Source organism: Ranitomeya variabilis, chromosome 4 (genome assembly GCF_051348905.1).
Source record: "Ranitomeya variabilis isolate aRanVar5 chromosome 4, aRanVar5.hap1, whole genome shotgun sequence".
Lineage (NCBI taxonomy): Eukaryota > Metazoa > Chordata > Amphibia > Anura > Dendrobatidae > Ranitomeya > Ranitomeya variabilis.
In genome coordinates this window covers 633,376,910-633,403,186 of record NC_135235.1, presented here as the reverse complement: position 1 = coordinate 633,403,186, position 26,277 = coordinate 633,376,910, and the positions used below count along the sequence as shown (strand labels likewise).

General features: G+C 44.0%; 2 protein-coding genes across 2 annotated transcripts in view; both read left to right on the top strand.

The window, feature by feature from the left end:
• Positions 1-26,277, top strand: part of LOC143767225 (uncharacterized) — a 385,097-nt gene that overhangs the window by 138,716 nt on the left and 220,104 nt on the right. The gene's annotated exons all lie outside the window — the stretch shown is intronic.
• LOC143767313 (uncharacterized) lies at positions 17,804-22,595 on the top strand. Its single transcript, XM_077255552.1, has 2 exons — positions 17,804-17,920; positions 20,828-22,595. Exon 2 carries the CDS (start codon positions 20,893-20,895, stop codon positions 21,661-21,663), a length of 771 nt encoding a protein of 256 aa, XP_077111667.1. The 5' UTR covers positions 17,804-17,920; positions 20,828-20,892; the 3' UTR covers positions 21,664-22,595.

Sequence of the window (26,277 nt, the reverse complement as noted above, 5' to 3'; positions counted from 1 at the left end):
GGTTTACACCCACATATGGGGTATCAGCGTACTCAGGACAAATTGCACAACATTTTTTGGGGTCCAATTTCTTCTCTTACCCTTGGGAAAATAAAAAATTGGGGGCGAAAAGATCATTTTTGTGAAAAAATATGATTTTTTATTTTTACGGCTCTGCATTATAAACTTCTGTGAAGCACTTGGTGGGTCAAAGTGCTCACCACACATCTAGATAAGTTCCTTAGGGGGTCTACTTTCCAAAATGGTGTCACTTGTAGGGAGTTTCAATGTTTAGGCACATCAGGGGCTCTCCAAACGCAACATGGCGTCCCATCTCAATTCCAGTCAATTTTGCATTGAAAAGTCAAATGGCGCTCCTTCCCTTCCAAGCTCTGCCATGCGCCTAAACAATGGTTTACACCCACATATGGGGTATCATCGTACTCAGGACAAATTGTACAACAACTTTGGGGGTCCATTTTCTCCTGTTACCCTTGGTAAAATAAAACAAATTGGAGCTGAAATAAATTTTGTGTGAAAAAAAGTTAAATGTTCATTTTTATTTAAACATTCCAAAAATTCCTGTGAAACACCTGAAGGGTTAATAAACTTCTTGAATGTGGTTTTGAGCACCTTGAGGGGTGCAGTTTTTAGAATGGTGTCACACTTGGTTATTTTCTATCATATAGACCCCTCAAAATGACTTCAAATGAGATGTGGTCCCTAAAAAAAAATGGTGTTGTAAAAATGAGAAATTGCTGGTCAACTTTTAACCCTTATAACTCCGTCACAAAAAAAAATTTTGGTTCCAAAATTGTACTGATGTAAAGTAGACATGTGGGAAATGTTACTTATTAAGTATTTTGCGTGACATATGTCTGTGATTTAAGGGCACAAAAATTCAAAGTTGGAAAATTGCAAAATTTTCAAAATTTTCGCCAAATTTCCATTTTTTTCACAAATAAACGCAAGTTATATCGAATAAATTTTACCTTTAACATGAAGTACAATATGTCACGAGAAAACAATGTCAGAATCGCCAAGATCCGTCAAAGCGTTCCAGAGTTATAGCCTCATAAAGGGACAGTGGTCAGAATTGTAAAAATTGGCCCGGTCATTAACGTGCAAACCACCCTTGGGGGTGAAGGGGTTAATGAGCGGTATCATGTGACCGTTCACACAGGAAGAAGGTGCTGCTTCGGGAGTTGGGACAGGGCGAGGGGGATGTCGGCGCGGCCGCACGATGGGAGACAGGTGAGTATGAGGGACAGGTGAGTATGAGGGACGGGGGGATGAAGGAGGACATAAGCCGGCGCGCCATGCAAGATAGGAGCGGGAGCAGGGGGGTGGAGAGATAAGCCATGCATTCAGGGGGGAATATGAGCCATGCATACAGGGGGGAGAATATGAGCCTTGCATTCAGGGGGGGGGGGGAATATGAGCCATGCATACAGGGGGGAGAATATGAGCCTTGCATTCAGGGGGGGGGAATATGAGCCATGCACACAGGAGGGGGAATATGAGCCATGCATACAGGGGGGGGGAATATGAGCCATGCACACAGGAGGGGGAATATGAGCCATGCATACAGGGGGGAGACTATGAGCCATGCATACAGGGGGGAGACTATGAGCCATGCATTCAGGGGGGGAATATGAGCCATGCATTCAGGGGGGAGAATATGAGCCATACATTCAGGATGGGGGAATATGAGCCATGCATTCAGGGGAGGGGGAAATATGAGCCATGCATTCGGGGGGGGGGAATATGAGCCATGTATTCGGGGGGGGGATATGAGCCATGCATTCAGGGGGGGGAATATGAGCCATGCGTACAGGAGGGGGAATATGAGCCATGCATACAGGAGGGGGAATATGAGCCATGCATACAGGAGGGGGAATATGAGCCATGCATACACGAGGGGGGATATAAGCCGTGTATATGGGATGGGAGGGAGATGAGCCATGCATACAGTGGGGGGAATATGAGCCATGCATACAGGAGTGAGGGGGATCATGTGGGATCATTATACAGTATGGAGAACTGTGTGGCCATTATACAGTATTGAGCATCATGTGTGGTCGATATACAGTATGGAGCATCATGTGTGGCCGTTATACAGTATGGAGCATCATGTGTGGCCAATGGCCATTATACAGTATGGAGCATCATGTGTGGTCATTATACAGTATGGAGCATCATGTGTGGCCATTATACAGTATTGAGCATCATGTGGGATCATTATACAGTATGGAGAACTGTGTGTGGCCGTTATACAGTATGGAGCACTATGTGTGACCATTATACAGTATGGAGCACTGTGTGGCCATTATACATTATGGAGCATCATGTGTGGCCATTATACACTATGGAGCATCATGTGTGGCCATTATACAGTATGGAGCATCATGTGTGGCCATTATACACTATGGAGCATCATGTGTGGCCATTATACAGTATTGAGCATCATGTGCAGCCATTATACACTATGGAGCATCATGTGTGGCCATTATACAGTATTGAGCATCATGTGTGGCCATTATACAGTATGGAGCACTGTGTGTGGCCATTGTACAGTATGGAGCACTGTGTGTGGCCATTATACAGTATGGAGCACTGAGGCCATTTTACAGTATGGAGCACTGTGTGAGGCCATTTTACAGTATGGAGCATCATGTGGGGTCATTATACAGTATGGAGCACTGTGTGGCCATATTTTTTTTTGGTTTATAATTATTGTATATAAAACAGTGTGATCAGCAGTGCTAAATGGGTGTGGTTGGGACGTGGATATGGGTGTGACTAATTATGAATGGGTGTGGTCAGAGGTGTGGCCTAAAATTTGCCGCGTTGCGCGCCGCAAACTTTGTCCCTCTTTCCCATCTTCAAAAGTTGGGAGGTATGGTGTCCTGTAATAACAGTATATTCTGCATCATTACACATATACCTTTATGTCATACAGCAATTCTCTTCAGGAGGTTCCAGAATCTTCCATACCAAGAATATGACAGTGAGTTTTCCCGCCTACACAGTCCTCAGATCTCAAACCTTATAAAGCAGGGGTGGGGAACCTCAGGCCCCAGGGCCATTTACGGCCCTCAATGACCTTTCGTCAGGCCCCCGAGCAGATTCTCAGGGACCGCATTCTTGGGCAGGGAGGTGTATTTTGATTACAACCAACTCATTAATTTCTTCTTGCTCTGTTAGCACACGCATGCAGTGTTCACTACTGGACACTGAAGGACATGCAATGAAAGATTACATCCTAAAACCAGTGCCAGAGTCAGGATGCTCTTTGTGGGCAGAGTTTTTACGGCCCCCGACGGATGGTATAAATATCCAAATGGCCCTTGGCAGAAAAAAGATTCCCCACCCCTGCTATAAAGCATCTCTGGGACAAGGTAGAATTGGTTGCTCAGAGCATCTCAGCACCTTCATCTAATTTGTGGCAACTGCAAGAACCTATCCTGTTGGCATGGGCCAGTATTCCTGGGGAACAATCTCGGCACCTTGTGCAATCTATGATGTGATTAATTGCAGAGGTTCTGAAGGGGACAGAAGATCCTACGTCTTACTAAATGGGTGTCTCTAGTAATGTGGCCATTCAGTGTATGTTTTATATCTGCTGGAGATGACAGGATAAAGCTGATCATAGACATTAGATGTTGTCTGGATCTTCTCAAACGTCTTCATCTGTCAGTGACTTTTACAATCTTTGTTTCAGGGTGAAGATGTGCCCCATATTAATACTGCAGAGACATATGTGAGGGGTGATGAGCGGTGTAAAGAGGAGATTCCTACAGGTAACCGCACAGGTGAGTAGTGACCACTAAATGCAGAGAAGTCACAGGTTCTAATCAGTCACTGGCTTGTAGAGTAACTTTAGATGTTCGTATTTTTTTCAGATGTGTTTGCATGAAACTTTTGATGTGGATATAGGGGCTGATTCATTATGGGGTTACCAGGGACTGTTCTTATGTTATTACTTTTTTGCACATTGTAAAATAAAAAACTCAGGTAGTTGCTTCCTACCTGCCTTTTGCTGCTGATCTCTACTGACTGGTCACAGACCGCTATTACTGGTGATTCAGATTCTCTTCCACGCTTCTCTGTTGATGGGGGGTGACTACTGATGTTATGCTGATTGATAGCTTAACTGCGGGAAGCCGACTGTCAATCACCATGATATCGGAAGTCATCCGTTGTCAACAGAGCAGCCCGGAAGAAGAAAAGCTGCTCGCTGACGTGGAGAAGCTGAATCGCCAGCGTGAAATACAACAGTCGGGTAATTGTTTCTGTTAGCAAATACCTACTTAAGTTTCTATGTCCATAGTAAAAAAAAATGTAAGTCCTAGACAATCACCTCAAGATTGGCACCGTGCACACCAGTATTTGAAGGAGTGTGGTGGGGTAAGTAATACTGAATTGATTTAGACGTACACACAGTACTTCTGTGCGCCTTGCCAGAAAAAATCAAGAACTGATTGAAGCAACATTTCTGATGGGTGTAAGTTGTTATGCCCCTAGTTATGAATTTGGCGGGCCCCAGCAAGCCTCGTTCAAACTTTACCCACTTTGGCGGACCTCACTTTGACTGGCGTGAAAATGCCAAAAAGTCAGGCAAAATGTTTGCGGCTTTTCAGTGTTTTGTACAAATGTTTCTCTAAAACTGAACATGTATACAAACCCAGAAGGGCCCCAATATTCCTTTTGTATTTTCAGCTAAGATCTGTCTATTATCTGAGTGCTGTTTATTCTTCACTGAGCAGTTGATATGAGAAGTGTTAAGTTTCTGCTCACTTGGTTGCGCTTGAGGTAGGTACAGGAAGCAGTTCAATTAAAAGTCCAGGCTGGTTTCTTAAGACTAGTGATCAGCGAACTTGTTTGGAAAACGTTCACCGATCTCAAATTCAGCATTAATATAGCAACACTCAGATTTGTGTTCTGCTTCCTGAGCATTTTTCCTAAGTCGTTAAAATTCAGTCAAAGATCGGTAAATAATTGCATTTCAACTATTAGTTTGGGATAAAACTGTGTTGCAGTGAGGAATCAGAAGGCCCCATTTGCTCTTAAAATCGTTAGGCCACTGACAACATTTGTTACTGGACGGGCTACTCTAGGATCAGAAAGAGCATGTGCTCCAGTGGATTGCAAGCGCTGCATCAAGTGGCCTCTCTTCTTCTTCTTCTTCAGCAATAGCATCACACACAGTACAAAACTCAAGCGGTGGCATCTAAATCACCCTAGTTTCTCCCCACATCACAAATTTCGAAACGCCCAACTGACTGTGGGGAACCACAGATGGGCCATTTTGCAAAACTGTTCACACCACACATTCTTTTTCATGGGCATCAGAGGTCTGCTCCAAAGATTCACAGAATCCAGATGAGAAAAGCATCTGCACCGATGTTGGATCCGGGGCTGGATGAAGTAGAGTCCAAGCAGAATCCAGACCCTGATCACCAGACGGTAACCACCAGGTGAGGAGGTGATCCTGATAAAACTCAAATACCAGAGGCGCATGTGGACTGTACTGTGGTGTCAGGGCAACAAGAGGAGGAGGGTGACTCTTAGGGCGAGGTGTGGGAGAATAGAGAGGATGACAGTGAAGTTGTAGATCCCTCTTGGTGTGAACCCAGAAGTACTCAGCTGAGTAGCTCAGCAGGGGGGGTTGGGGCTTCCCTCCCAGACATGGAGTGATGCAACCACGACAAGCACTGCATTCTCATCTACATCTCTGGCTGTGGCCAGCAGCGGTCCCGAGTCTGCTGTTCACAGGAGCAGTAAGGGTACGTGTCCAAGTTCAGGATGGCCGGCGGTTTGGACAGAGCGGCAAACCCGCTCAGCCCTAAGCTCCGCCACTTCTGTAGACGCGATGATGCCGGATGTGTTCATTGCACACATCCGGCATCATCGCACCCCACACATAGGGCCCTGTGTTTTACCTTGCGGCGGCACAGTGTCGCCGCAAGGTAAATGGACATGCTGCGACCTAAAAAGACGCGCCGCATGTCCGGAATCACAGGGCCGCTGGATGCGTGTCACCACGCATAGTGGAGAAGGGATAAAATCTCCTCCACTATGATGTAACATCTGGACGCTGCGTGTTTGACGCTGCGGCTCTGCGCACCGTCAAACACGCAGCGTTTCCTGAACGTGGAAACATACCCTTAGGGTTGCTTAGCCTTGGCCTTTTCTTGAGACTGCAAAGATGACCCAACTCGTCTTAACTGCCAATTTAGTCAAAACAGACTCTGTAGAGGCAAAAATTGCAATAATTTGACTACTATATGCATGAACCGGCACATGAATGATCAACATGCCTTAGTCTGGGAATCTCACTGCGCTAAAATGCAGACTAGCGGACCTCGCAAACCACCGGCCGTCCCATCAGCCACATCTGCTGCTTCTTCCTCCTCCGTCACTGTGCCAAATGTTTTCACACAGGTCTCTGGCTGCAGAAACTCCATTTTTTTACCCCCTACAGTCGAGATAAGTGAGAACCCATCAGTTATTACCTAAGTGGACATGCCTGCTGTTTTTGTGTCACCTAACACAACACATCTTTTTCAATTCACCATAAAATCTTCGCCTGCACCTCACTCACAGTCCAGCAGTTTGTCATGTTCACCCTATACCACACTCTCTCACACTCTCTCAGCACAGCAGCCAACCCTCGGTCCTGCAGTTGTGGTCACGTAAAAGAATGTTTCCTCCTACACATGCTAAAGCTAAGAGCTTGAACTCCACCATCGGCAATCTTTTGGCAATGGCTTTCTTCATTGAACTTGGAGCCACGGAAAACCGTGTGTGATAACGGTGCAAACCTGGTGGCGGCACTATCCCGGGGCAACCTCAAACACGTGCCTTACATGGTTCACATCCTCAACCTTTTGGTACAGCAATTTCTTTGACACTATACCGGCCTGGATGTACTCCTGAAGAAAGCACGGTCATTGCGTGCTCACTTCCGATGTTCGCAACCCGCAGGTCATCCACTTGCATCGATACCGAGGTCTTTTGGCCTTCCGGATTAATCATTTGATTTGCGATGTTCAGACAGAAAAATTCCACTCTGCACATGTTGCTGTGACTGTGGCAGCAGCGAGGAGCCTTGGTGCAGTATGTCCTTTTGCATAGCCTGGGCCAACACAGAACGGACGTTCTGCAAATCATGCTTGCGACGTGGGCACAGATGAAGGACCTCTGCATCCTTCTACAGTGGTGAAATGGCTCCTAAGATGGCTAGCGCTGATGATGCCATCATCAGCATCACTATTCCGGCCATCTACATGCTGGAGCACACTTTAAATACTCTGCGGGAGGAGGTGGTGGTCGCAGAGTAAGAGGTCAAAGCAGAGGAGAATGCAGAAGGGATAACAATTTTTCTAAGTTCTGGACTTTCACTGTACAGGTGTGGATGGCAAGGAAGCGTCGATTACCTCAATCGAGGTGTGCTCGTGGTACCTGACAAACTGTTAGTAAAGGTGCAGGAGTACTTGATCCTGTTTGATCAAGAACACCTCAACATTGTCACCCTGGGTCAGCATTTGCAAGGCACTATTTACTGTTTTTCTCATGTCTGAATCATCACCTTAACTTGAGGGAGGGGCAGTTGCTGTGCCACAGATCGCCTTGTTTAGGAGTTCGATCTGCTGCCTGTGATTCTGCCGTAGCTGTTGCTTCATTTAATTGTAATCCATACAAAACGATTCAGTCCATCCCAGGTTTTTGTCAATTGTGGAGTAACTTATACAACAAGGTTATATATAGGGAAAAGCCAAGGCAGTGACATCACAATCATTAACATAGGAAAGAAACAGCAGATCATAAAAAGAAAATCATACAAAGCAAATATCAAATGACAAATATACAAACTAACAAGACAATATCTTCTCAATGGATATCAATATATGCAGAGTGGATCAATTTGACTAATTAATCAATCCCATTTAAATCCTTCACAATAATTTATTTAAATTTCTATTATTTTTTTTTAAATATTAATATTTTTTATTTCTATCAATTGACTATGCAAAAGGAAGACTGAATTGATATAAATATATCAGTATCTCCTTTAAATACATCTATAACCTTATGTATAGTCAACTTGAAATATCTTCCGGCATCATAAAAGAAAAATAGATATCCACTTGCAGGGCTGTGGAGTCAGTAAGCCAAACCTCCGACTCCTCAATTTCCATGACACCGACTCCACCAAAATGGGCTTCGAATCAGACTCCACTACTCCGACTCCACAGTTCAAAGTGTGCACAGCATAAGTCGGGTTTGATACAAGCAAAAGAAAGGGGTTAATGCCAGCTCACCACTGAGGTAGATAAAGAATCCGGCGTGCACGGAACAACGAGCCGACCACTCGTGTTGTTAATATAGAAAAGGAGGAGGAGTTCAAGCTTCTGGTAAAATTTCAAAACTTGTCTTTATTTCATCAAAGTTTAAAAATCAGGAACAGGGCAGACATAAAGCAACGCGTTTCGAACATGGTTGTTCTTTGTCAAGCTTAGTTGAAAATGACTAAACAGCAGTCTTAAATACACAGATGAGACAGAATTACTGTGACGCCCCAGGGTCCTGGTCATCACAGTGGCATTGCTTTCCCAGCAGGGAGAGGGATGTTACGCTTGGAAACGATGAAGGATATCTTTCACCAGGTAATCACATACACACAGCACGTTCATACTCCAGGCCAGAAGGGGGAGCTCTAATCTTGGTTTAGGGTTAACTCCCCTATAAATACATTCTGGTCTGGAGGGAGAGGGTTCAGTTCATTCAGACTGTCAGAGGACAGAGGAGAGTGCAGACGGACATAGTGTCAGAAGTTCTAAAGGGGCCATGTAGTCTGAGGTACTACAGCACCTGGAGGAAAAGAACAGAAAGGGAAAGAACAGCTTGTGGAAAGTGTGCAGGAAAGAAAGGCGCAGGAGAGTGACACCAGTGGAGCAGAGCAGTGATTTTGGCTACCTCCCTGGCTAGCGCAGATTTTGGTAGCCGGAAGACCGAGGCCGTGTTGGACTCTAAGAGGCACAGCAGGAATCGGCAGGACAGCTGGATTATAAATCACCTGTCCGCCTTTACACCCAGGAGGCACAGTGACACAGAGCCTGGGTCGTGATAGAGACCCTATAAAAAGGCTTGAGTCATCTGTCATACAGTTTGTGTCCTAACCTTTATGGGGGACAGAGAAGAACTGTGAGGACCTTATCAGAAACCACCGCGCTTTGAGTAAGGTTTTCATCTCCACCTGGTAAAGGGGACTCTGAATTCACTTCCAAGCCGGCCGGACCCTGCCTGTCCTGTGATCTGGTGCCCTGGACTGCGGTTGCCTGAAGCTTCAGTAAATCAGGTAAAGAGACTGCAAACCTGTGTCCTCGTTCTTTACTGCACCATTCACCATCTTGCATCTACACACCAGGAGCCCTGGGGACCTACTTTACCTGTGGGAAGTTATACCATCTAGCTGCCATACCATCACCCCAGAGGACCCCTTTAAGCAGCGTCGGTCCCTTCTGACTGAATACCACAGGTGGCGTCGCGAACACAAACTTTAATCAATATCCTTTTTACATGGACGACCAGGGCCACAGACCGGGTCGCCACCGTGACACATCCCCTTAAGTACCGGACCCCTAGGCCCTGGTGGGCGACTCAATTACCACACACGAAACAAATAATCAAACAATTAAGACCAACATGTGAAAAAAATCTTAATCTTACTCCCAATGTCAGCCCACACTAATTTATTCTTAATATTAGGTATTCTTATGGTAAATTCTGAAAGTCTGCAATATTGGGGTATTCCTTTCTAAAGGTACCTTCACATTAAGCGACGCTGCAGCGATAGCGACAACGATGCCGATCGCTGCAGCGTCGCTGTTTGATCGCTGGAGAGCTGTCACACAGACCGCTCTCCAGCGACCAACGATGCCGAGGTCCCCGGGTAACCAGGGTAAACATCGGGTTACTAAGCGCAGGGCCGCGCTTAGTAACCCGATGTTTACCCTGGTTACCAGCGTAAAATGTACATACTTACATACTTACATTCGCGTCCCCCGGCGTCCGCTTCCTGCACTGACTGAGCGCCGGCCCTAACAGCAGAGTGGTGACGTCACCGCTGTGCTGTACTTTCACTTTCACTTTACGGCGCTCAGTCAGTGTGGGAAGCGGACGCCGGGGGACGCAAATGTAAGTATGTACTGTTTGTTTTTTTTACATTTTACGCTGGTAACCAGGGTAAACATTGGGTTGCTAAGCACCGCCCTGCGCGTAGTAACCCGATGTTTACCCTGGTTACCAGTGTAAAACATCGCTGGTATCGTTGCTTTTGGTGTCAAACACGACGATACACGCCGATCTGACGACCAAATAAAGTTCTGAACTTTGTTCAACGACCAGCGATATCACAGCAGGATCCTGATCGCTGCTGCGTGTCAAACTAAACGATATCGCTAGCCAGGACGATGCAACGTCACGGATCGCTAGCGATATCGTTTAGTGTGAAGGTACCTTTAGGATATGCCAATTTTTTTATTATTTGATTACCCTTGATTTTGATTGGATGGAAATCTTTCCCCAAATGTATACAGGTCATTTCTTTTTTTTAGAAGAATTCATTTCAATTGCTGAAGGAGTTATAGCTTCATGGAGAAGATGTACAGTGTAACCCTAGAGTGATCACATATAGGCAAGTCTTTCTTCAAAGGTTACAAAGAGGTGGCCCATCCCATTATTATTTTTCTACAACTGTTTAAAGGGAATCTGTCACCCCCCCCCCCCCTACCCCCCCCGGGACGTATATGACCTATTAATATGGGCATACAGATAATAAAAATGTCAAGCTAATCCTACCTGTATGCCTCATGTTAGCGGTCTTGTTGAGAAATGTTATATTCTTTCCTTATACTAATGATCTTTTCCTTGCACCGCACGCCCTGGGGCCTGGAAGAAATCATTAGTGTAAGTCCCTGCATCCTGTCTTCATTGTAATACTACCTCCCCTCCCATGCACGTCAGTTATGGCCCCGGAATCCCGCACCTGCGCCCTGCACTCCCTCAGAAGTACATACCTCATCCTCCTTTCTATGGGCACTGCATTCAGGGATCTTCTACGCAGGCGTCGGCGACTTCCGCTCCAGTGACCTCCGGTGTGCGCGCCGATAATGTGCTCTCCCACTTCTTCCCTGCATAGTCATCACTATGTACATATGGTTCCTAGTGATGACTGTGCAGGGAGGAAGTGGGGAGAGCACCTTATCTGCGAAAACACCGGAGGTGACAGTGACTCGCCTGCGCAGAAGATCCCTGAGTGCAGTGCCCACAGAAGGGAGGATGAGGTATGCATTTCTGTCATACTTTGAAAAATCTCTAGACTTTTTTTACGAACTATTATTGAAATGAGTAAGGGAGTTTTAGGTGACCATGTATACCGTTACAACAATTATTAAATTCTATTTAAAACACCCAAAAAATCCAGTGTAGTAAAAATTCCTAGAAGTCTGGATGACCTACAGCTGATGTAAACAGATATACAATGGTGTAGATCTGTCCAAAGTACTGTGACATATAAATCCAGCAGAGCTAAACAGGATTGTATGTTTCATACTCCTGCTCTTCTATTTCTATCTCACTGTCAGGCCTCCGTCCCTGAGTGTGTGACAATGATCCAGGTGTACACTCCCATCATCCACTTGTGCCAAACTCTGCTCCAGTCTGATCAAGTTGCTGTTGGTGCCATAACTGATTTACGACTTGGTGAACCCCACAGAATTTTGAGTAATGATGGTGTGTTCTCAGCCTTGCTGTGGAAGATAGCATTATTTCTTACAAAAAGGGATGTCTGCTCTGTGCGCACATGGGTAGTATTACATAGGCACACTTTCGCTCTCTTGGCATTAAAGGGAACCTAATCAGAGCACGACATGAAGACCCCCACAGGCCGCCCTGGGGCAGGAGCATATCATTAAAGGCCCCGTCACACTTAGCGACGCTAACCAGACAACGATGCCGATCGCTGCAGCGTCGCTGTTTAGTCGCTGTGTGGTCGCTGGGGAGCTGTCACACAGACAGCTCTCCAGCGACCAATGATGCCGAGGTCCCCGGGTAACCAGGGTAAACATCGGGTTGCTAAGCGCAGGGCCGCGCTTAGTAACCCGATGTTTACCCTGGTTACCAGTGTAAAATGTAAAAAAACAAACAGTACATACTCACCTTCGCGTCCCCCGGCGTCCGCTTCCTGCACTGACTGAGCGCCAGCCCTAACAGCAGAGTGGTGACGTCACCGCTGTGCTGTGCTTTCACTTTACGGCCGGCAGTCAGTCAGTGCAGGAAGCAGACGGCAAGGGACCTGACAGACACCGGAATGTAAGTATGTAGTGTTTTTTTTTTTTACATTTACGATGGTAACCAGGGTAAACATCGGGTTACTAAGCGCGGCCCTGCGCTTAGTAACCCGATGTTTACCCTGGTTACCAGTGAAGACATCGCTGAATCCGTGTCACACACACCGATTCAGCGATGTCAGCAGGACCTCAACGATCAAAAAAAGGTCCAGGCCATTCCGACACGACCAGCGATCTCACAGCAGGGGCCTGGTCGCTGCTACGTGTCAAACATAGCGAGATCGCTACTGAGGTCGCTGTTGCGTCACAAAACTTGTGACTCAGCAGCGATCTCGCTAGCGACCTCGCTTAGTGTGACGGGGGCTTAACTCAAAACTGAAAATAAAGGTTAAACAACAACCACAAGACGGATTTTATCAACCAAGGTATCATTTTAATAAATATAACGGCGCCGACCTGACACTGTGTGTAGGTTACTGAGCACAATCCTGCTGACAGGTTCCCTTTAAGCCTGAATGTTCTCTGCACCAAAGACATGCAACTACAGCCATGTTCAGTACATGTCTATCACAGCTCCTTGTGCAAAGGTTTTGATCAGCAGCGATGCAGCCTTGCAAACAGAACCTTGGATAAAAGCAAAATGAGCAGATAGTGTGCAGTAAGTAAATAAATAGTAATAGTACAAGTAAATTATATAGGGTAGTTAGATGACACTATTAACACCTTCATCCACTAAGCCTGTTTTCACCTTCATGACCAGGCCAAATATTACAATTCTGATCAGTGTCCCTTTATGTAGCAATAATACTGGAACTCTTCAGTGGATCCCACTGACTCTGTGACTGTTTTCTCTTTACACATTGTATTTCATAATTTGTGGTAAAATTTGTTTGATATGACTTTCTTTGTGAAAACATTGTATATCTGTCAGAAATTTCACAACTTTAAACTTTTAATTCTTATGCCCTTACACCAGAGGGTTATGTCACACAAAATAGTTCATAAATAACATTTCCCACATGCCTACTTTACATCTGCATCATTTTTTTTCTTAGGAAGCTAAAAGTGTTAAAAGTTGATCAACAATTTCTCGTTTCTACACCAAAATTTACAAACCCATTTTTTAGGTAACATATCACATTTGAAGTGACTTTGGGGGCCTATGACAGAAAATACCCAAAAGTGACACAATTCTAAAAACTGCACCGTTCAAAGTCCTCAAAACCACTTTCAAAAAGTATATTAACCTTTCAGGTGCTTCACATGATTCCATGGAATGTGGAAGGAAAAAAATTAACATTTTACTTTTATTCACAAAAATTTTACTTTAACCCCAACTTTTTGCTTTCACACGGGTAACAGGAAAAAATTGACCCCAAAATCTGTTGTGAAATTTCTGCTGAGTATGCTGATACCTCATATGTGGGGGAAAACTACTGTGCGGGTGCACAGCAGGGCTCAGAAAGGAAGATGCATGATTTGAATTTTTTAACTAAAAAATGGCTGACACGATGCCGCGTTTGGGGAGCCCCTGAAGTGCTTAAACAGTGGAAATCACCCACAAGTGATCTCCTTTTGGAAACTAGACCCCTCATGGAACTTATCTAGATGTGTGGCACTGGTGAACACTTTGAACTCCCAGGTGCTTCACAAAAGTTTATAACATAGAACCGTGAAATTAAAAAAAAAATCACATTTTCCCACAAAAATGTTAGAGGTAACGGGAGAAAATGATACACATTTGTTGTGCAATTTCTTTTGAGTACACAGATACTACATACCATGGGGGAAATAAGTATTTGATCTCTTGCTCATTTTGTAAGTTTGCCCACTTACAAGATATGAACAGTCTATAATTTTAGGGGTAGGTTAATTTTAACATTGATAGATAGGAATGTCAAAAATAAAATCCACAAAATCACAATGTATAAATTATATAAATTTATTTGCATTTTGCAGTAAGAAATACGTATTTGATCCCTCTGGCAAACAAGACTTAATACTTGGCAAAACCCTATTTGCCAAGCACAGCAGTCAGACATTTTCTGTAGTTGATGATGAGGTTTACGCACATGTCAGGAGGAATTTTGGTCCACTCCTCTTTGCAGGTCATTTCGAAATCATTAAGATTTTGAGGCTGTTGCTTGGCAACTCCGAGGTTCAACTCCCTCCATAAATTTTTCATGGGATTAAGGTCTGGATACTGGCTTGGCCACTCCATGACCTTAATGTGCTTCTTTTTGAGCCACTCCTTTGTTGCCTTGGCTGTATGTTTTGGGTCATTGTCTTGCTGGAAGACCCAGCCACAACCCATTTTTAATGTCCTTGCAGAGGGAAGGAGGTTGTCACTCAGGATTTTACGGTACATGGCTCCACCCATTTTCTCATTGATGCGGCGAAGTAGTCCTGTACCCTTAGCCGAGAAACACCCCCAAAACATAATGTTTCCACCTCCATATTTTACAGTGGGGATGGTGTTCTTTTGGGTCATAGGCAGCATTTATCTTCCTCCAAACACGGCGAGTTGAGTTAATGCCAAAGAGCTCAATTTTTGTCTCATCTAACCGCAGCACCTTCTCCAAATCACTCACAGAATCATCTAGGTGTTCACTGGCAAACTTCAGATGGGCCGGCACATGTGCCTTCTTGAGCATGGGGATCTTGCGGGCACTGCAGGATTTTAAACCTTTACGGCGTAATGCATTGCCAATGGTTTCCTTGGTGACTGTGGTCCAAGCTGCCTTGAAATCATACCCCACAAGGTGAGATTTTGCATGGTGCCCCAGATTGATGTTGATTGACATTTTGAATTTCTTCAATTTTCTTACTATTGCACCAGCAGTTGTCTTCTTCTCACCCAGAGCCTTACTTATGGTTTTGTAGCCCATTCCAGCTTTGTGCAGGTCTATGATCTTGTCCCTGACATCCTTACAAAGCTCTTTGGTCTTTCCCATGTTGTAGAGGTTAGAGTCTGACTGATTAATTGAGTCTGTGGACAGGAGTCTTTTATAAAGGTGACTATGTAAGATGGCTGTCTTTAATGCAGGTAACGAGTTGATTAGGAACATCTAACTGGTCTGTAGGACCCAGAACTCTTAATAGTTGGTAGGGGATCAAATACTTATTTCTGACTGCAAAATGCAAATACATTTATATAATTTATACAATGTGATTTTCTGGATTTTATTTTTGATATTCTATCTCTCAATGTTAAAATTAACCTACCCTTAAAATTATAGACTGTTCATGTCTTTGTCAGTGGGGGGCAAACTTACAAAATCAGCAAGGGATCAAATACCGTATTTTTCGGATTATAAGATGCATCTTACAATCCGAATAGTGAAAAAAAAATAGGGAAAAAAGTGAAAAAATCTTTCTTACCGAGGGGCTGGCAGGAACTGCGGAGCAGACTGGTAGGAGACAGCTTGAAAAAGACCCTTGTGGTTGAAACGTTGCACGTGGCAAATAAAAGAATTTGATTTTGATATTTCACCTGGATTGGATGCTGTCCTTCATTGCTTTTTTTGTAGGAGACAGGGTCGCCGGTGGGGCAATGCAGCAGGCCTGGAGCTGGGGGTGTCGGTGCGGTCATCGGCAGTATGCGGGCGGCGTAGTGCAGGCCGGCGCCATTGCACTTCCAGGATCAGGCTGCGAGTTTCCAGTTTAGAGAACGAATATCCTAATGAGCGCCTGTGCATACCGCACAGGACTTCAAGAAAATGGCCGGCGAACCAGCACACTCGGTCTCTTGGTCACTGAGCTCTCGATCTGCGCATGCGCTATAGTAGTTATCGGCAAATAGCTGGCAGCTAGCAGAATTCTGGGCTCCGCTGCACACGGAGACCTAAAGCAGAGAAGGGAGGGAATCTTGATTCTCCTCTTCCTCCTCTGCACGGATGGATGATTGGTGGAGGGAGCTATTGCTGAGCTGCCTTCACCAATCAGATATCTATCCCTGCACAATGTATAGTGTAGCATTTCTTATTTACACTAGTCCGAGATCCTTGGGAGAGGTGAGCCCACATTGAAGAGAAGCACAACCCCCATCATCCTTCAGAATATACTGTACCAATGGGTGTATTCTGATGGATGATTGGGGTTGTATCAATATTTGGTGTAAATACGGAGGGATTGTAATGTGGACAAAGTGTTTATTGCAACTATGACTACCACCTCCCTCATCTTTCAGAATACATCCATGTATACAGTACATGGGTGTATTCCTAATGATGAGGGGGATGGTAGTCACAATATATGGTACTGCTGGCACTGTACTATAATACAGATCCCCCATAACCGTGTATCACCACAGATCCTCCATAACACTGCGTCGCCATAGATCCCCCATAACAGTGCGTCACCACAGATCCACCATAACAGTGCGTCACCACAGATCCCCCATAAGTGTGTCACCACAGATCCACCATAACAGTGCGTCATCTGCAGATCCCCCCCATAAGTTTGTTGCACACTATTTGGCTCAGAAATTTTTTTTCTTGTGTTTTTATAAAGCGAAAAATATGGTACTTATTTCCCACTTATTTCCACTGTGGGGGAAAACTAGTGTTTGGGCTCACTGCAGGGCTCAGAAAGGTAGGAGTGACGTTTTGAAATGCAGACTTTGATGGAATGCTCTGCGGGTGTCTTGTCTTTTGTCTGATGTGCCTAAACAGAGGAAACACTCTAAAAGGAACCTCATTTTGGAAAATAGATCCCCCAAAGAAATTATCTAGGCTTGTGGTGAGCACCTTGAACCCACAGGTGCTTCATAGAATTTTACCTTGAATCGTGAAAATGCAAAAAAAAATATTTTTCCCATAAAAATGTTTTTAGCCCTCAAATTTTTCGTTTTCAGAAGGATACTAGAAAATGTGTGCCACAAAATTTGTTTTGCAATTTCTCCTGAGTACAGAGGTACTCAGAAACTCTATATGTGGTTGAAAACTACTTTTGAGGCATAGTACAAAGCTCAGAAAGGAAGAAACACCATAGTGGAGTTTAGATTTTGCTGGAATGGGTTGAGGCTGCCATGTGACATTGGCAGAGCCTCCAAGGTGCCAGAAACTCTCATAAGTGACCCCATTTTATAAACTAAACCTTTCAATTAATTCATCTAGGGGTGCAATGATCATATTGATGTTAGAGGCAGAGACAGGGCTGTAGTCATGGCCGAGAGCATATGCGTTAGCGTGCCCTGATCTCCCTTCCATGAAAATAGTGTCCCCACTGCATCATACCTTGCCCTTCACCTTCTGTACCGTCAGGGTTCCCTCGGGCTGGCTGAAGTTCCACTGCTGCTGTTGTTCCATTTAAAGACACAGAGTCCGTTTTAAACTTCAAAGGCAGAACTTTCTTTTCATGTTCTCACAGCACATCTATTTTCATAACCGTATCAACAACAAATTCCTCATTACACATTTCTTCCTCTTTCCCTGTACTCTCCTCCTTGTCACACAGCACGTGCACGGGACGGACCGTATCATACGGTTCCTCAGCATCCTCCCTGTCCAGACTCTCTGCACTTCGGGTTTCCTTCAGCTGTTTTGCACCAGATCTAAGGGCATCAAACCACGATCTGCCACATGGTGAGCGACCTGCCCTTCTTTACTGCTGTGACTTCTTCTGCAGCTCCACTCCTTACTCACTGCTTCTGATCTGCTGTAGTTCTGACCAGCTGGCCCTGAATGTCTGGGCTTCCCTCTTAACGTTATGTGGTCACTGTGCAGTCCTGAGCATTAAGCCCTTTGGGACTATCTGGGCACTCAGGCCCTCTTGAGCTGTTCAGCTCCCAGGCTCTTTCTCACTGAAAACAGGAAGCTCTCTAACTTATTAGTTAGACATTAGTTACAGTTGGCCCCTCCTAAATTAACTATCTACAGGGCTATTGCTACAAGCTACACTGTGCCCCCTCCAGTGGATAAACTGAGGGACTGCACTCTCACTATGTTAACCATCTTATAAATAGCAAACAATATATGTATATAAAGTACAGACCAAAAGTTTGGACACACCTTCTCATTCAAAGATTTTTCTGTATTTTCATGACTATGAAAATTGTACATTCACACTGAAGGCATCAAAACTATGAATTAACACATGTGGAATTATATACTTAACAAAAAAGTGTGAAACAACTGAAAATATGTCTTATGTTCTAGGTTCTTCGATGTAGCCACCTTTTGCTTTGAATACTGCTTTGCACACTCTTTTCATTCTCTTGATGAGCTTCAAGCGGTAGTCACCAAAAATGGTTAATATGGACGCGACTCCACTCCCATAGGGGTTGAGCCGCATATTCATTACTGTAATGAGCGGTACCGGTGACCGCTCAATGCTGGAAGAAGCTGTCAGCACCCGGAGAAGACCACCAGGGAAGCTGCCAGGGACCGCGCCAGGAGCAGGTGAGTATAATGGGCAGGGTGAGCAGCATTGCGTGATATTCACCTGTCCTCGTTCCACTGCCGGGCTCTGTCTTCCGAGTCCTCTGCTGTGACGCTCAGGCTAGAGGGCGCGATGACGTGGGTAGTGCGCGCCCTCTGCCTGAACGTCAGTGCAGAGGACGCGGAAGACACAGCGGCGCCCAGCAGTGGAACGAGGACGGGTGAATATTGCAAGTGCTGGGGGCCTGAGCGACTAGAGGTGAGTATGCCTTTTTTTTTTTTTAATTGCAGCAACAGCATATGGGGCATCTTATGGGGCCATAATCAACATTTGTGCAGCATTATATGGGGCAAATATCTCTATGGAGCATCTTATGGGGCCATAATCAACCTTTGTGCAGCATTATATGGGGCATATTTTAATATGGAGCATCTTATGGGGCCCATCATGATCTGTATGGAGCAATTATATGGGGCTCCTGATTCAATATGGTGGCTACTTTGAAGAACCTAGAATATAAGACATATTTTCAGTTGTTTCACACACTTTTGTTAAGTATATAATTCCAAATGTGTTAATTCATAGTTTTGATGCCTTCAGTGTCAATTTACAATTTTCATAGTCATGAAAATACAGAAAAATCTTTAAATGAGAAGGTGTGTCCAAACTTTTGGTCTATACTGTATATATGTAATATATTAGTACCCATAATTTTTTTTTTGTTTCCATCATGACCCGGATGTCGTCTTGATGATCTCGGGTCATGGCGACAACTATCAGGACCTCAAAATGACATTGCGGGGGTGCCCATTTGAAGGGAGAGGGAGCTCCATCCCTCTCCCTCAATTTTAAATGCTATGATTGATATTTAGGGGGTTAAACTGCCAGAAGCGGTGCAGGCATCGTTCCTGGAAATGAAAGCCGGGTGTCAGCGATGATGTTAATTAAACACTCAACCCCTGTATATAACTAATACATCATAGGTCGGGAAGAGGTTAAGACATCGTTTTCTGTTTTACCTTTTACTAATTAATAATAAAGTAAACGGCTACCCTGGTAATTAGAAAATAATCATCCATGAGTCTAGAGCAGGACTGACCTCCATAATGTTACATAACTGACCTGCTAGATAGTACAAATCGACATCTCCCTTTATCTTCTAGTGCGAAAATCAGATATAGTTGTTGGTCAATTTTATGCAGAAATATGAAAAATTTGCACAAACTTTCAAGCGCCAGTGTAGGACTAAGGCCAGGTTCACATTGCGTTAACAGCAGTCCATTCAACACATGCGTTAACGGGCTGCTGTTAATGCAAGTGCCCATATGTCGTCGTGCTAGCGCAGATAGAGCTAGCAGATGCTCTATCTGCGCTAGCAGTGACGGACCCGGAAACGCTGCAGTCCGACATTGGACTAAATGGCGGCGTTAACGGACTACGTTACATCGCGTTATGCCGCAGTGTAACGTAGTCCGTCTAACGGACGCCAAAAACATAATGTGAACCTGGCCTAACTGATTTACACAGGAACCAGGGATGGAACAACTATGTTTGCAGAGGCCAATGCTGCAAATAGGACATTTTCAGATCCCCCCAGTGTTCCCAAATTCGGTCAATGTATCTGTTGGCTTACATGATCTATATAAGAATATGAAGTCTTGTTCTTTTTTCTTGTATCCGCTGTTTAGTTGCATTAATAAAGATATACAAAACCTTACTTTTTTTATCCAAAGCCATAACTTGTATACATGAGCAATCTCCTCCAATGTGCTTTACAGTGTCCTATAGTGTTTGTACTGGTCGGAGAGTTTATGAGAAGAAATCTCCTAATAAAACTGATTACAGATCCCTTTTATGAGTCTCTTCTGAATGTGTAACTGGAACAGATTCATGACAGACACAGGAAATCATGACCTGAAAAGTGGCTATAATAGAGTAGTGAACATTTGTAAGGACATAACCTGGTGGCCTAACACTGTGATCTTAGTCCCTCTTTGTGGTCTATTGTTCAGTTTACACAGACATGTTATAAAGTATATAATAATATAAATAGTATTATAATTCCAATGCAATGTTACTGAAAAATAATAAAATAATTTGTATCCTTTCAGGTGACTTTACCACGAGCTCAGAGGGACGTCTGATATTCTCAGATTTTTCAACAGATAGTGTTCATATGAAACCCGATACTTATAAAGAACATGTCATTATACCAGATCCACCTCAAGATGTTATCAGAAAAAATCTGTCCTCTGACCCTTTTCAACAGGTCCTTGTTTCTGCTTCATCAAAGACAAATATGCAAAACAAAAGTCACAGAAGGGCTCTTGATCATGAAACAGCTCACATTGGGGAGAAACCATATTCATGTTCAGAATGTGGAAAACATTTTAAATACGGATTATGTCTTTTTAGACATCAGATGGTACACACAGGGGAGAAGCCAGTTTCATGTTCAGAATGTGGGAAAAGTTTTACAAAGAAATCATATCTTGTAAGACATCAGATGGTACACACAGGGGAGAAGCCATTTCCATGTTCGGAATGTGGAAAATGTTTTACACACAAATCATATCTTGTAAGACATCAGATGGTACACAGAGGGGAGAAACCATTTTCATGTTCAGAATGTGAGAAATGTTTTACAGACAAATCAGGTCTGGTTGCACATCAGAGAATTCACACAGGGGAGAAACCATTTGCATGTTCAGAATGTGGGAAATATTTCAGTGTTAAATCAAAACTAGTTAATCATCAGAGGACTCACACGGGGGAGAAGCCATTTTCATGTTCAGAATGTGGGAAATGTTTTACAGCGAAATCAAGTCTGCTTGTACATCAGAGAATTCACACAGGAGAGAAACCATTTGAATGTTCAGAATGTGGAAAATGTTTTCATTGGAAAACAAAGCTTGTTACACATCTTAAAACTCACACAGGAAAGTAGCCATTTTCTTCTTTTTTTTCAAATTTAAAGTTTTTTTTATTTTGTAACAGCATAATATAACAATAAACAGAAAATCAAAGTCTGGAAGAGGAAGAACAGAAAAAAAATCGATATATGGACTTCATTACAGAAAGAATTAAAGCATAAGAATAAAAAGGGATAATCATGGTACAAATATCATGAAATCAATGTAGTATATGGATTAGCAAGACACTTCAAAGATGAGAAGAAAAAGAAAAGTCAAGGGGATCCATGGGTATTTATCACTTAATAGGGTATTATTGTTTTAGCTGTCTTAAGTAGATGCATTTTAATAGTGATTTTCATATACACCTGTTTGGGCATAGAAAACATGTATAACAGTGTATCCTCAGGTGTCCTAGGGGCTGATACACATGTCAACTCTGATTACCTTGTCCCAGTATGTTTCTAGAGGCGAGCAAGACCACTGTAAATGTGACATAGTCTCCCCACACACCTCGCAATGCCAACATAGACTAGATACCTCAGGGAACTATTTATGCAAAACACTGGGGACCCGGTACCACCTTAAAACAATGTTACAGCTTGTATCTTGTCATTTACTGGCCATAACCGATTTGTAGGAAAGGGAAAAGCATTTATCCCACTGATAATTGGTAAATGTGCTTAGGAGCACAGTTTCTCAAGCCTTGCAAAATGGACAAAGGTTTTCCAGATCTGGGTCTGTCAACAATTTTTATATACCAGAGATAGCATGCGGAGGGCATAGAGTGGCGACACACAACATTTCCAAAGGGGAAAAATGGCTGACAGATTCCCGACGACTGTCCAGTGAAGAGTCAATATGTTGAAGTTGTATGTATTCAAAATTATGACGTATCCTCTGAGGTCAGTCACCTAGGATAGTAGAAAGGGGCAAGAGAGTACTAAATGGAGGTACTTGGTGTATACGCAAAGACATCTTTTTGGAGCTGGCCAGGAAGGAATTTGCGGAAGCTTCAAGTGGAAATCTAGAGTGACCAGTTATGGGCATCAATGGTCCCCTCTGATCAAACAAAACATCTCTCGCACTTGGTGTATATATAGTCTTCAGTGTCTGCCCGATGCTGTATGATGCTGAAATATTACCAAGCAAAAATTGTGTTCAATGCGGACCCAAAGTATTAACTTAATGCAACAAATCAAGGATCGCTGCATGGGCTGATGGTAGATAATATCAACAACAATCAGGTAAACCGACAACTCCAGCACCTTTTGGACAAGATATTTGATTGCCAAACAAAACAGCTTTAAATTTTAACACCAAAAGAGATGTATGTACACCGGGATGGATTGTAGCAGGTATACAGGCTAGGTAGATTGTTTTCTTAAGAACATGGACTCTGCCATACAGGGAAAATTCAGTCCGGTTCGAGGAGTTAAGATCCAACTCCAACTGGGAGAATTACAAATGAACATTGAGAGACAATAACCTTGAGATGGGGGGACATCAATGCACAGATATTGCTCCTTGGTGACCATTTAAAAGGGAAGTTGGACTTTTATTGGTATAGAAAGACATTTAATGCTTCAGATTTTTCAATATTTGTCTTGCATTGTGACCATCTCTCAAAACGCATGAATTCAATCGGGTTATATAGAAGTGTTAATGTTTTTCCTTCTTTTGCTAGAATTTGTTCTTATATTGTTGTAGCCTTATAGGATTTTATACTTCTTATCTCATATGCAATGTTGTCAATAGTCTGCAAAAACATCTTCTGGACATGGTAAATAAAGGTCATCATAACCTAGGTAAGAGGGGTTACATTGCTGTACATGGTATAAAATACTGCCTCTTGTGTGAATAAACTAGAAAAGTGATTTGCTCACAACCTATGTGCATTCTTTTCTCCGAGCGCTTGCTATCTGTGTGCATAATCTCTTAATTCGGCCTCACTAGTGATCCGGCACATCTGACTTTGCATCAGAACGAAAACAGCTATGACCGTTTTGGCACCTAACGTGGGGCCGTGGTAACCAGCCTATTCAGAATCTGTATGTGGGAGTTTCCTGAGAGATTGGACATACAAATTCCAGCTGCAGCAAGGTAGGTAGCCTTATTCTTATACCTTTGTTTTTCTACTTGCAATCTCTCTGGATCTCTCAATATCTCTGGGTAAAAGGCTGCAAACACGGTTCAAGAACCGACATCACCAGTGAGTTTTTGTGATTTTATGTCTGTTTATGTCTGTATGAGAGTTGAATAGTAGAGTAATAAGTGTTATCTGTATTATCTGTCATTACTAACTGGTTGTGTAGTGCAGAGCTTTAACAGCGTCTGCAGTTTTATTGCTGTGGTCATCTTGGATTAGCAGTACTTTGAATAAAGCTGCTGTCACACAGCAGTATTTGGTCAGTATTTTACATCAGTATTTGCAAGCCAAAACCAGGAGAGGGTGATAAATACAGAAGTTGTACATATGTTTCTATTATAGTTTTCCTCTAAGGCTGTGTGCACACGTAGCATATTTTTCGCGTTTTTTTCGCGGTTTTTCGCTATAAAAACGCTATAAAACCGCGAAAAAAACGCTTACATTAAGCATCCTATGTAATAGAATGCATTCCGCATTTTTTGTGCACATGCTGTATTTTTTTCCTGAGCGGAATCGCATTCCAGAAAAAAACGCAGCATGTTCATTAAAATTGCGGAATCGCAGCGATTCTGCACCCATAGGAGTGCATTGATCTGCTTACTTCCCGCACGGGGCTGTGCCCACCATGCAGGAAGTAAGCAGATCATGTGCGGTTGGTACCCAGGGTGGAGGAGAGGAGACTCTCCTCCACGGACTGGGCACCATATAATTGGTAAAAAATAAAGAATTAAAATAAAAAATAGTGATATACTCACCCTCTGATGGCCCCCGAAGTGTTCCCGCCTCTCCAGTGCATGATCTCTCTTCCGTTCCTATAGATGATGTGGTTCAGGACCTGTGATGACGTCACTGTCTTGTGATTGGTCGCGTGACCGCTCATGTGACTCACGCGACCAATCACAAGACAGTGACGTCATCGCAGGCCCTTCACTGCACTCAAGCTATAGGAACGGATGCTGCAGAGGTCTGCAGGTGAGTATAACCATGTTTTTTATTTTTTTTATTATTTTTAAACATTCGATCTTTTACTATAGATGCTGCATCTATAGTAAAAAGTTGGTCACACTTGTCAAACACTATGTTTGACAAGTGTGACCAACCTGTCAGTCAGTTTTCCAAGCGATGCTACAGATCGCTTGGAAAACGCTAGCATTCTGCAAGCTAATTATGCTTGTAAAACGCTAGTTTTCTGCGGGTATATGCATGCTAATTCTGCATGCGATATACCCGCGGCAGGAGGCGCAGAATTGCCGCGGAAATTTCCGCGGCAATTCTGCAACGTGTGAACTTAGCCTAATTGTTCCACTCCTGGTTTTGGCTTACAAATACTGATTTAAAAAACTGACCAAATACTGCTAGTGTGACTGCAGCCTAAGGCTGTGTTTTGTATAAGGTAGTGTTCTTGTTTACGTAATTGGCTGGCTTCGGCTGTTCTCAGAGTGTCAGTGCGCACTGCAGTTTTCATAAGTTGTGCTAATTACTATCCTAAGTACAGTAGGCAGGCTGTGCGAATCTTTGTGTGTTTGAGAACCTCTGAATGACATGATTGATGAGTAACCAAGTATAAGGAACAAATAAATAAGTCCCTGATTGATTGAGGGGTTAGGTGTGGTCCTCTGTATGTGACAGAAGTACATTATTCAACTCCAGTGGCGTAACTACAAAGTCATGGGCCCCGGTGCGAACTTCCAAATGGGGCCCCCCCACCTTCCCCTAGATACGCCTCGGACTGTTGCAGGAATCTCCTGCACTGCAACATGGTGTTGGGTGCCAGCACAGCCCGCACAGTGGTATATCCAGCACAGCCCGCACAGTGGTATATCCAGCACAGCCCGCACAGTGGTATATCCAGCACAGCCCGCACAGGGGTATATAGAGCACAGCCAACACAGTGGTATATCCAGCACAGCCCGCACAGGGATATATAGAGCACAGCCCGCACAGGGGTATATAGAGCACAGCCCACACAGGGATATATACAGCACAGCCCGCACAGGGATATATACAGCACAGCCCGCACAGGGGTATATCCAGCACAGCCCGCACAGGGATATATCCAGCACAGCCCGCACAGGGATATATACAGCACAGCCTGCACAGGGATATATACAGCACAGCCCGCACAGGGGTATATACAGCACAGCCCGCACAGGGGTATATACAGCACAGCCCGCACAGGGATATATACAGCACAGCCCGCACAGGGATATATAGAGCACAGCCCGCACAGCCACTGCATAGTACTGCACAAGAGTTATGGCCCCATAAGATGCTCCGCACAGTCAATGCCCCTTATAGTGCTGCACAAGTGTTATGGCCCCATAAGATGCTCCGCACAGCCACTGCCCCTTATAGTGCTGCACAAGTGTTATGGCCCCGTAAGATGCTCCGCACAGTCACTGCCCCTTATAGTGCTGCACAAGTGTTATGGCCCCATAAGATGCTCCGCACAGTCACTGCCCCTTATAGTGCTGCACAAGAGTTATGGCCCCATAAGATG

What these genes read in the sequence shown, in the direction of transcription:
- LOC143767313 (XM_077255552.1), top strand. Translation starts at nt 20,893, where the DNA reads ATGAAACCCGATACTTATAAAGAACATGTCATTATACCAGATCCACCT.